The sequence below is a fragment of the Amia ocellicauda genome, chromosome 8, assembly GCF_036373705.1.
Source record: "Amia ocellicauda isolate fAmiCal2 chromosome 8, fAmiCal2.hap1, whole genome shotgun sequence".
Classification (NCBI taxonomy): domain Eukaryota; kingdom Metazoa; phylum Chordata; class Actinopteri; order Amiiformes; family Amiidae; genus Amia; species Amia ocellicauda.
In genome coordinates this window covers 14,798,126-14,811,161 of record NC_089857.1, presented here as the reverse complement: position 1 = coordinate 14,811,161, position 13,036 = coordinate 14,798,126, and the positions used below count along the sequence as shown (strand labels likewise).

The following is a 13,036-nucleotide window of genomic DNA, read 5'->3' as shown; positions in this document are numbered from 1 at the left end:
CAGGACACAGGGACAGTATGCAACCGTGGACAGTGACAACCACTCAGATTCCTGCAGCAAGGTTGGCCTGCATTATCCAATTGCATTGGACTCCCTGGAGTGTCATCGGTGAGCCATTCTGAAAGACGGCCAAGACCTCGACATTGAACCTCTTTACGCAGACGAAGGACCTTAAGGCTGGGAATGCTGATTGGCAGTCAATTACAATCAGCAAACCTCGAGTTCTAAGGTTAAAAGATGGTGTGCCAGTTAGTGCCCAGAGGCTACCTGCCAAGTCCAAGCTTTTACGTAAGCCAAGGCCAGCGGGGAGAGCGTTGAAATAAAAAAATAAATGCACAACATCCTCTGAATTTGTAAGGGAAAAGAAGGGATGAAAACCTACTGAGCTCAGAAAGCAGTTAAAAGCACATTTCACAAGAAAACCATGCAGTTGTGATGGTTCTCTTATCAGATATTTATTTTGTAATCTCTTAAGTAAATGCGGTGCCGCACATGTCTCTTTCAAAGCAGTTGCTTAGGTTCACCCTCCCAGAAAAGTGTTGTGTGTTGTATGGCTGTGAACTAACAAGGGGGAAGGGAGTATTCGTCAGTAATTGATTTCAGATCACAGGCCAGCTTGTAATCGCAAACAGCCCTGGACAACCTAGCAAGGTGATAACTGTCTGCTGCGTGCATTTCTCCAATGCTACTAGAGGGAATGTAAGCAACACTTATTTATCAAGAGCTATGGCATCCCACAATGCCAATGGCCTCACTGTCTGCTGACAAAACCAAGCAAAGAATAATTAAAAAAACTAATTCAATCCTATTTCCAGGGTCATTACCTTGATAATGTCAAGAAATAGTTAACAAGTTCAATATAGTAATAATAAAAACATAAATAAATAAATAAATAAATAAATATATATATATTCAATTTTTTTTTCTTGCTTAAGGTAGGCAAACTGCCAGATCCCATTTTCTGGAATTGTTTAGCTATTAATCCTAAGTGTCCACTCATTCTGTTTATGACCTGTTGTCCACTGTTTCTTATGTCTAGTTCCCATGACAGTGAACATATAACCAGCCCCTTAAACTGCATTGAAAGATCAGAGACTGACTTTTGTGGAAAGGGATTACACATGTAAGGCATTGTGTCAGACTGCTTACTCACAATACAAATAGAATTTCAGATACATTAATAATTTGCAAAAATGAATAGCAGAACTTTACATAAATGTGTTATAAAGTCAGGTATACACCATAAAAAACTATATTGTGTCATATTGTCTTAAACTTAAAGAGTACTAAAACCACAAAAAAATAAACTTCTATAGATGTCTCATATTTTTGTTTTCACTGCAAATGTCCAAAGGTACAGTTGTCACAGTTTCAGAGAAAATGGACCACAAACAATATAAATGTTAACCAATTATTCTAAATCCTTGAAAATCTATTAGACTCTCATTATTAGTTTTTTAAATTCCAAAAATCAGTTTCTTTATTAAAACAAATTGATGCATTTTTTTTTGTGACAAATTACATCTACAAAAATGTACTCAGCAATCAATTACGGGTAGATTAATCCTCTTTGCAGACTTATACTGTTGAACAGGGGAAAAAACTAAACAATTATGAATCAGGAATTGTAGGACACGTTAATATATCTTTCCATGGTTAATTCACACTTTGTGGTGACATTTAATGTTGTTTAAAAATCAGGGGAAGTGAATAATATAACAGTAATGCAATTATACAGACATGGATTATCTCCAGCTGAAGTTCAAAACACATAAAAAGAAAACAAATTCATATTGTATAGACAGTATAATATAAGCAACATGTGCTTAGCTAATAGTCTTTAAATGGTTGTTAAATATATAATAGCAGGAGTCACATTTAATGGAATTGTATGGAAATTCATTTGCAGCGGAACAAAATTGAAGGCTTTTTGAATCGCTTATTTATACGACACGGTGTTTAAAACACTCTTACATCATGGATTTAACTACGAAGCCCAGCCAAGGCCAATGAATGAGGAGGACGTGAAGGCATATGTTTACAAAAGGTTATTTGCACTTCACAAACTTCAATTTGCTAGTCATAGAAAAAAAAACATTACAATATAAATATTACAGTAGCAGAATTAAAACAACATAACTGAACTCTAATTAGAATTGCAATCCAAATTACAAATATATCACATAAAAGCAGAGACATGTTTGCACAACCCAACACAAAAAGGGTGCCATGTCAAGAAAGTTTGCTAATACTATGTATTTATGTACAAAATGGGAGTTTTAATTAGACTCTGGGCTTTAGTTAAAGATAATCCACATCTGTATAATTGCATTACTGGAATATCATTCACGTTCCCTAATTATGCAACAACATGAAGTGTTATCACAAAGCACAATTTAAGCAACACCGATATATCTCAGTTAACCAAATCATATTTCATGAGGAACTCCAATATTTAATCTACAAATGTAAGTAAACGCGCAGAGAGGGTTAGTCAAATGTAATGAATTTACACTGCAAAATAACACCAGCCATTTATAATCACCAAGAAACTGATTTTAAATTATTATAATCTTGAAATCTTGAAACAGATTTTCAAATGTGTGGAACTATTCCAATATGATAATTTTTCTGTGGTGTGCCATTTCACTCACATTTTTTAATTGAAAGACACTATTATGGCGTATCGATATCTGCACTGTTTCCAGGGCTTTGGGAAAGTAAAAGGTCTGTGCTACAGGGCAAAATGTGATATGTATATTGCATGTAACGCTTTAAAACATGTTTTATAATTCTGTACAGTGGGTAGATTAAACTTCCTAAATTAAGCCTTTTATGGCACTGCCACTCTTCTAGCTTTAACGAACTGGCAGTGAAAGAAAACTGTCGATTTAAAAACAGAGGCTTGTTAATGAGGCCAAGTCGATGGCAGCAACCTTGATTAAACTGTGACCTTTGGATGACTGTGATACATCGTGCCTGAATCTTGTTAATGGCTTCAGCCCCTTTTAACATGTACCATAATCTCTAAAGACCCCTTGCAGCTACTTTATTGGGCTTGACATGAGGCATGCATAACTAAGCAATAAAATCAATAGCATGGAACCTGTACACTTTTCATAGAACTCTACTTCCTACTTGCTTTGCCTTCTCCAACTTTAATTACCTTGTCAATTAGCTGAGAATCCTTCACCGGTTGGAGGTGGTGTTCGGGAGAGGGTGACGCTGGGTTAATGACTCCAGCACATGAGATTGCAAAGCGCATCGACATTCCTTAGAGGGCAACTAGATAGCCTACCTGCTCGTCCCAAACAAGCAGACACATCCCATCGCAAGCAGAAGATTTCCTTTATGAACTTAATCATGTTGGAACCTGATTAATTATTATTGGGATCGCAGTGGAGTGCACAGGGTTTTGTGTACTGTAACCACTGAAATGTGGGGAGAAATTATAAAAAAAACAGCTTCGGCCGGACTCTTAAGACATTCCTAAAATTGTGTTTGTCATTTTTATAATTGTTTTGCTACAAATGCTATAACACAGCTGTATATATTTATATCTTAAAAATATGTTCAGAATGTTGAAGTTTTATAATCCAGTGTATACAGCATATAGTAGCTTATTGTTTTGTTGTAAGTGGCAAACTATAGTATTATTAAAGTTTATCTGTTGATCATCATTTTAATATTCCAGAATTACCAGGTTATTCCATTTTTTTATGGATATGGAGAAACATTTATTTATTTATTTTCATGATCACAAAACATGTACTGCACTGATTGTTCCAGAACAAGTAGGCAGATGCAAGACATAAAAAAAGTTATCATATTGATTGTCTTCATTGGCCAATACCATCACAATTGTATGTTTTATTAAATGTATCATATGTGTGCGTGGGTGTGTGCACCAAACGTCATGATTTGAAAACACATAAAAATATGAAGGGATGCCACAATTACAAAAAATATTTAAATACGTGAATCTAAAAACTTTTTTGGGCAAAATAGATAAAGAAATCAATGAAGATCTTACTGATAATTGTGAAATGGTCACATTTAATGAACAACCTCTCCTTTTATATACATCTATAAAAAATCCAGATACATGTTACAAGAGTCTAAAGCTAATACATACATTATTAAATAATAAACTTTTCATGTTAAAGATACATATCATAGTTTACAAAATATGATCAGGGGAATTAAGCACTTACATATGCCTGTAAAAACTAAGATCCTATACTTATATTTCATTTAATAATAAACAAATACATAAGCACAACAATATTCCTTGAATAACATAATATTAACTTAGGAAATCTGCAGTTAAAAAAAAAAGAAAAAAAGAAAGATGCATTTGTAAAGGCAATGGAAGTAAGACTAGTCACTACCAGGTTTTAAAGCAAATAGGCTATATTTAATTTCAAAACGGATGGACTAACATATATTGCTTCTTAGTAAAAAAAAAAAAAAAGAATAATAAGAATTAAAAAAATGCAGTCCATAACACAGGCACATAAAACATAAATGCTTTAAACACCATTAGGTTATGTACTTCATTGTGTTATCTGGGCAAATGACTTGAAAAAAGAAAGAATTTTAGGTATGACTTCATAAAAAAAAGTTAGTCCCTCTTCTGTGGACACAGCACAATAGACAGCTGCCTCCAGTTGGTTTAAGTCTGGGATTTGTCCTCACTACACAGGTACAGGTTGTGGGGAGCTGAGGATTATGGGTAAACAGTTTCCATGACAAGTCTTTGGCATGATGAGTTAGCTGTATGTAGCTGTGAAGTGTATGTACCAAGCTACGTATATTCAGATGCTTTTCCAAAATGGCTGGCCAGGAAAAAAAGAGGAATTCTTCCTTGTGCTGAACTAAGTATACAATGTATTTTCATGTAGCGTGGCTCCATAATGCTTCGGCCTCCCCCGGCTCAATCCTGTGTCTGTGTAGTTTCTGTGTCAAAATTCTTCTTCATTTTTTTCTTTTTCTTTGAGAAATAGAATTAAAGTATAAATGCACGATATCCATTTAAACATGTGCAAAATAGAAATAGAAGACTTTCCCCAATGTGTCCCACGGGAATGCAACACAGATATCTGAAACACAAAACAAATGTCATTGTTAGGCTCCTTCAAAGTACATTAGCAATGATATAAATCTCACACAAATGGCTTTGAGTTAGGGGCCGTGTTAAAAAGCTGTACTGCATCCAGGTGTCCTGAACTTGTGGGGACAGATGACAATCCTAGCTGGGTTTGTCGTGACACTTAAATAACAAGTGCAAAATCTACAAGACAGTAATTATTGGTTTTCAACTAGCTATGCATTATTAAGCAAAGGGGCTCTGTGACATTTTAATAGTAAAATTGCCCTTTCCAACTCTGCAGCTGGAATTCAAATTTCTGCACAACACTGCAAATCAAAGTCTTGCTCCCTAGGATTTCCAGCCGAAATACTGCCCCGCTGAGAGCACGAAACCTTGAGACCTTGCTCAAAGATAACGAGAGTGTGACGGCTCAGATCCGGCCGTGTAAATATCGGGGATAATAAGCCTGCACCAAAGTCACTGAATCTTTAAAAAAAACAAGAACACTATTCTCTTAATCGAACCCTGACTGAGATCTGTGCGGCTCCTGCTGGTTAGATGATATGGTTTCAGCCCCGACTCCCGACAAAATCGAAAAGCGCTGTGCAACGAAGCTGCTGGAGTTCTGCCTCTAGACAATGACGCACCTGGTTAGGAGAATACCTGACTGTCAATACCTGACTGGACCTGAGTCCCAGCCTGAAGGACCTTGTGCTGGACTGTCACACAACTGAAGTCTGTAAAATAAAGTCTGGCAAATAGTAGAAGTAGTAATAATAACAATCAGTCCTAGAAACTGTAAAAACAATTACCAGTCAATTATCAGAGACCAAAATAAGCAACTAAATAAGAGTAACTTACTTGTTTTAAGACTTAAAAGGCACAGAATGTTAAAATCCACAAAATGCACTGACCTGCAAGTGACTTTATATTGAAGCTCAAGAAATAGGCAGTGGTCCAGTCAAAGACATGCTGATCCAGTTACCCACACGTCATACAAAGTACGCTCAAGTAATGACTGCAGTCCCCTGACGATATTTAACATTTATTTCGAATTACAAACAATGCACCCCACCCTGGCTCTGTTATTACTGGAATAAACAAAATCATGGTATTCTGTTTTGTGGGAGATTCTAGCGAACGGCCCGTGTCGCTGCGCATTTCCTGCCTTTGCTTTTTGATCTGGTGTTGGGAAACTTTCTATTGCCTCTTTGAATTAGTCAGGCTATCCAATTCGAGTGAAACCGAGCCCTCTAGGCGCTTCCCTGAGGTAGATGCCCTGAGGCTGTGTGAAGAATACAGCACCAGCTTAATGACAACTACCTTCAGGCAACGACTCCATGAACCAGTCCGATTTCAGTGTCTCTTACTCCTGTGTGCCTCAGTACATAAGTGTTTAATTGGAGGCTTGTTATAACCCTCGGGATGAGGTTAATCAATACTAGAAAGGTGCACCCCCGCTCCTCTTCCCCCAGCATGTGTTCAAATAATTAATCTCTTCCCGCTAACCTCCCTTTAGCTTGGTTTCCCTTCTGCTGAATCAATGGTGCTCCATTACTCTAGCTTGTTAACTTATGACTGCTGTGTGACTTCAACAAGAAGCAACTCCCTTCGGACAGGAACGGCAGATCCTCGGCTCCTGTGAGGAATGAGCTAACGTGCGCTCAGAGAGATCCTATTAGGACCTCTTGCACTGCGCATATGGCATCAGGTAATAAATGTTCAATCTAAGTTACTTTTTCTTAAGTCTACCACAGAGACTCCTGTGGTTTTTTTATGTCTCTGGGAGTGCTTTCATCTTCAATTCAGAGGAAAAAAATGATTCTTATTTTAACAGGAGTACATAAAAAATATATATTTATGCAGAGTAGAAAACTAAATTATGAAATAACAGGGAAGAAAATGATCAGACAGACAAAAATATATAACGCATCAGCGTTCCTCAGCAATTTCCGATTTTTTTATACGTACCACATAATGGAGACAATAATAGAGGCTAGGAGGAGATGAGCTGACCAGGCGAGTGCCGAGCAGCTGCCCACTGGGGCTCCCAGCCGGGGCTTTGCTGATGGGGGAGCAGGGGACGGGGTGGTTTCTGGGGCAAGAAGAACAAAACACAAATCTAGTACAAGCCTTAAATTGGTTATATATGTATGAATGTAACAGAACAAAAACAAAATATACAATGAAAAAAACCAAAATATTATATATATATATATATGTGACATGTGACGTTTCGTGGTTAACGGCAATGCGGAATGTTTTTTTCCCTATTATTATGCTCTCTGTATTGTAGTGGGTGTGTTGTGCTCTGTTCAGTGCTGTACATTGTGTCGTAATCCTAATTTTATAAAACACTTATATTCATGGCTTGTGGTTCCAGCAGTGACGTGAAAAAACACTCGGGTAAGATCAGTAAAACAAAGTATTAAATAACTAGACTCAAGGCACAAGAGACTCCTTTGCCCTTTACATGGCTGCAGGTAAACAGCAACTCATCCCGTGTGTGATAAACCCGAGAGGGAGAGGGTCTTTTCATCTATGACTCGAGCATATTGTCATACATGTCAGGGATGTGTATGCCACATGTCCTGTAAATATGATGGATATAAGTGTATATTGCTAAGGCGTTTATGAAGAGAATGTCAGTGGAATGTCAGTGGAACTGTAACAGTGATTTTCTATGTTTTGTAAATTCCAAGTAGTGGAACTTTAAAATGTCATAACTTTGTGAGGAATTAATATATTTTAACAACTTATATATCACTATAAAGCAATCAGATGAAGTAATAATCTCATTTTTGAAAATGTTGGTTATGTGACTGGTTTGGGGTGGAGGGTCACACATATATAATGTATTTATGGTACCAGTAAGCATATATTGTTCATTATGGCACATTACTACCTTCATTGTGGGACACTAACTACATGGCAAGGATTGCTCTCCACTTAGGTTAGACTTTGTCCTAGCTGTTCTGGTACCTCATTGGGAATGATGGTAACATATTGGTCTGCTATGTTCTCTCCACCTGACGAAGAATCTGAGTGACAAAACATATTTCCCACTTGTGCATCTTCCTAATACATATACACACTGCTGTTGTTCTGAGTATTTATACTCTTATTTGGAACAATGTTATTTGGAAATTAACTTGGTTAAATGAATATTGCTCATTTATCTATACTATACTATGCAGTCAAAAGCAAAAATAGGAAAGGTTGAATTCAGAAATATATAGCAAATGCTGACAAAGAGCAATCAAACAGAAACAGAGTCTTTCATGTATTGGATCTACAGGATCTTAAATAAAAATGATGGCTCATGATTTTACAGATGGTTATTACATCCCCTTAAAGGACGCTGACCTCTGAAAATCTCATATTACTGCTGACTTCATTTATTTTTTAATTTCATTCTTAAAAATGTTTAAACACATACGGGTCTGAAGGAACAGAAGCAACTCAATATTGTTAATCGTACTGAAAAAGCAGACTGGCAGTTACAGGATATTTCCACTAATAGCAGCCAACATGTTGTACATTGCTTTTAATATATGTTAAGCTTCAGACGACAAATGATCTGTTTTGATAAACTGATCCATGTTGCAGATTGTCGCTGAACTGTCCAAGGACTGAATTTAGACCATGGAATGACATTGTACAACCACAGTGCTGCTCATGTGCAGACATTGAACTCATACACTGACATGCAGTTCACATGGACTCTCAGCTGTGTCTGTGCGTTGCAATCAAGAATACTAGAAAGAGGAGGACTTCAGAGCTATAACACACAGACACACTCACATTAAAAGATAAACTCGTGTCAGAAATGTAGCTTAGCAGTGCAGTGAATACAGATGTGGGTAAAATAGAGCTACTCCTGGCTGCATTTTAGAGCAAACCTTTTAATACTCTACCAATATAAGGTGGCATTGTGCAGAAACCTAATATTTAGCCCTTGTAGGGAAATGCATTATCATATTTATGAACTTAATAACCGGACGTAATATCCCTACTCTTTCAAATAGTACCATGGGATCCTTAATGACACTAAGTAGTCAGGACCTTGGCTTGACATCTCATTTAAAAGACATCCTACAGCATAATAATTCCCCGTTATATTGTTTTGGAATTTCTAATTCCTTAGGAAAAACATCCATCTACTGTACAACCAACACCGCTTCCAGCAGCAGCTTGGTTTTCCTTCTGAGCTTACACCATCTGAAGAGATTTGTCTCACAGTTGGCATGACTGCTGGCCCTGCCATATTTCTTCTGATTGGCACCCAGGCACTGCAGCCATCCTGGGAGACAACTGCCATAAAAAAGGATTTGATTCAAGGCAAATATGTACCAGCGATGGCCTCTGCTTCTGTCGTCGACGTGATCTGCTTGGGCTCCTCCATCCACGGGGTGGCGTGAACGGCGACGCTCCACTCGCTCCAGGTGCCGATCTCAGTGTCTTTTGCGGCGACTTGGATGATGTACTCCTTCCCTGCGTAGGCATCTGTGATGGTGTGTGAGGTACTGTCTGAGAGCTCCACCTGCCAACACAAATCACAGGGAAGTTGGAGAGACTGTGCCACTTTGAACCCCTGCGGATGGGTAATCTGGTGTCTCTGACGAAGGCAAGGAGGCAAAGGCACCTTCATCAAAGACTGGGATGACAGAAAGACATTGCAGCCCGAACCGTACTAATAGCCAGGGGCAGAGGAGAGGCGCTTCCAAGCAGCGGCTCTGCTAAATGGAAGAGCCATGAATCTTTAAAGAGAGACGAGCAAGCTCCACTTCAATTGGATCTTACTGTATGCTGCTATTGTACTATTTTAAAATAACACAGATATCAAATGTTCATGAGAAAATGGCCACTGTGGCAGAAGTGGACAACTTCAGGGCAGAAGGGCTCTTTATGAAGAACAGGTGTCCTCCATATTAAAGTTGAAGCCATTAAAGTTCACAGAGGGCAAACTCTCGCTCCAATGAACTGAAACTTCAGAAAGCACTTCTACAGATGCATATCTATGGATGCCAATTGCTTTAATTAATGGCGATACTGTCAAAGGTCATGGGTTCAAGGAAAAGTGGAAAGTGGAAAGAATTGTTTTATTGCAGAGAGTGGTGGCGTTAACAAAAGTGTGAGTTTCTGAAGTTCCCCTGTCTATGCTATCACATGTCAGCCGAACAGGTTGCACAGCTAAGTGGCTCCCAAAGGAAGATAAAGCAATAAAGCTAGCAGACTAAGCGAAGGAAACCTCACCACCTGAAGATATCCGAGAAAGCATTTCAGATACTCATATAATGTGTTGTGGGATATAGAGCCGTCCCAAATATACACAATAAAGAATTCCTCTCCTTCAGCCCAATATTGTAATCCAACGAGCCTCTTTGTATTTGTGCAAGAACATGAACAAACTCAAATCAATGAGGAGCCAAGCTGTGTTGCCAATCATTAAGATATGGTTTCGGTTTAAATTAGCTTTGCTCCTTCTTCACTGCAGGTGTGAAAGCAACCAGATATTACTGAGGCTTTTCTAGTGCATTGTTTCCAGTGAGGCAGTTTGTAAGTAGCCTGGCTCTTCGGTTTGATCTGATTATTAAAAGTAAAAATAAATGTTCCTACCTCAGCATTTTCCATTGTAATTTTATACCCGGTGCATGGCCATACTAATGGGCCGTCGAGATGAACACAGGCAGACAATATCAGAGGCAGGTACCATTCATGGCTCTATGCCTTGTGTTTATGATTATGCTCTGAAAGTGCAAAGATTCCTAAAGCATTAAGTGCACAGTCTCAATGGGACATAGAAGGCTGCCAGTGCCTGTCTAATCCTCAATAAGGTCTATAAGGCTGACCAGTTACTGTCAAATATATTTTCTGTTACACTAGTTTAAGAAAGGATGGCTTGTCTGTCCATTAGACAGGTTGCTTGACTGAGCAGAGCAGAACATTTATTTGAGAGTTTGGTTTCCACTTTTCCCAATAGGTAAGAGAGTTAATTTAAGTTTTTATTTTGGCTTAGGTTGCATCTAAAACAGTACATAAATTCCAAAGTAAGTATCTGTCAAAATTAACTAAACTGGTCATTTGCTGCATTTGCTGCAATCAAATATGATTGATTTAAATCTGTGAGATTTGAAACATTCTCTGTAAGAAAACCTAATATAAAGAATAAAGGTATTATGTTTTGTAAATTGCTCACAGGTTTTCTATTACTATTTTGTGTGACAAATGTACCCATTAAAATACAGACTACAAACCAACAAACAATTACTGTGTGGTTCTTTTGACACTGAGTGATAAAATAACATGTAAACAGTCATAATAATTGAAGTGCTCCTTTATTTAATTGGAAATAAATTAGTGAAGAGGGATAAATTAAGTGCACATGACCATTACTTACAGAAAAAGCTTTAAAAATCGAAATGTGTCCTTATAAAACAAACCACAAACTACATTAGCAGTGACAACATGTAAATGTAAAGAATTCCAACTGCATATATATATATATATATATATATATATATATACAAACAAGTTTCTAATAGTGTAAAAAAATAAACCTGCAATGAACACACATCCTACATAACACTGTTGTTTTCTGTGAGCTGATTTGTACAGAAAACTATTTTGTTACTGCACACTATTTACATGCAACTTGCTAGAGGCACATATTTTCAAAAGGTTTCCTACTGTTCTTGTACTGAGCAGCAGCTGTTTCCCCACAAATGTGTGGGAAATCTACACAACCTACACTGCAGAAATGCCTGCAATTCCTCATTTCTACCACAAGGTGTCAGTGGCTTGTAGCTCTGTTATTTTCAAGCTAGTGGGCTATATCTGTTGATAACTACAAGAACAGCAGTCTAAAAAATGCTTTCCACTTGGCTCTCAGATAATCGAAAAAAAAAAACATATTCCATATGTGCACTCTCACACACACACACATATATATAATAGAGAATACCAATAAAAGACACAGATCATTTGATTCTTGCCACTTAAAACTCATGTGTAGCCTAAAGGTGGGTAGTCAAGGGTTGCTCAAGTGACCAGCTGCTAAATGATGCAAAGCAAGTTATTTTTCAGAGCTCTTTTTATTTCATAGTCCTGAAATTCCTGCATTCTTGTTTTAGCCTCCTCAGCTTTAAATTTGCCATTCAAATGTATTACCTCAACTCTGACATCTGCTAAAAATCCCTCTCATTCAGAGAGCACAAACATGTTATTGTTCAAAAGAAACAGCTCTGAACATTTCTAACATTCAATACTGGTACTTATGGATCACACAAACTGAGGAAAGCACTCTGTCATGTATTATTTTAGTTTTAAGACTTTAAGGAAGGCGTCCTGGCTTCCAGAGGACTGCTTTTATCTCTCAAGTCAAGCAATAGATTCTTAGTTCAGATTTCATTAGAGGAATACAACAACAAACAATTAATTTAGTCCAAACTTTCTATTGTAAATACTGTTTTGGCACTGTGTATCTTAACCATTGTAATACAAACACTCTGGCTTTTTGATCCACATATCAGATTTCTGCAATGAATTTATATGATAGGAATGTGTGGAAAATTTCTGCTCTTCCAAGCTCAAGATCTCTCTTTCCGTTATTAGGGATTTGTTTCCAACGGTCAAGTGTCCAAGTCTAATTATGGATGCATGGTTAGATTTTGTGACATTTGTGGCGAGTTTTCAACATACAAATAAATCCTCATCCACAACATCAGCTAAGCACCATTCTAATTTCAAACCACAAATATATGGTAAAACCACACATTTTCCTGGAAGAAAATCACTTCTGCTGAACCTAATTTGGCAAAACACTATTTTGAGGTTTGGCATCAGAGGGGGAAAAAAGGATCAAACTGTGGGAAATGCAATGATGTAATGAAAAGTTTCCGAGAGAATTTGGAAATTGACTATGACTTCCATGACAGAGAGTTG

The 13,036-nt window shown here is 37.5% G+C and overlaps 1 protein-coding gene across 2 annotated transcripts in view; it reads right to left on the bottom strand.

Annotated features, from left to right (window-relative positions):
• Positions 1–4,033: 4,033 nt before the first annotated feature.
• cntfr (ciliary neurotrophic factor receptor) overlaps positions 4,034–13,036 on the bottom strand; it is a 170,602-nt gene continuing 161,599 nt past the window's right edge. For both annotated transcript variants that reach the window (XM_066712120.1, XM_066712121.1), the window contains 3 exons: positions 9,446–9,635; positions 7,064–7,187; positions 4,034–5,102 (listed from right to left, as the gene is read on the bottom strand). In XM_066712120.1, coding sequence (XP_066568217.1) covers position 5,102; positions 7,064–7,187; positions 9,446–9,635 — 315 coding nt within the window. In that variant the 3' untranslated portion in view covers positions 4,034–5,101. The remainder of the gene's footprint in view (positions 5,103–7,063; positions 7,188–9,445; positions 9,636–13,036) is intronic.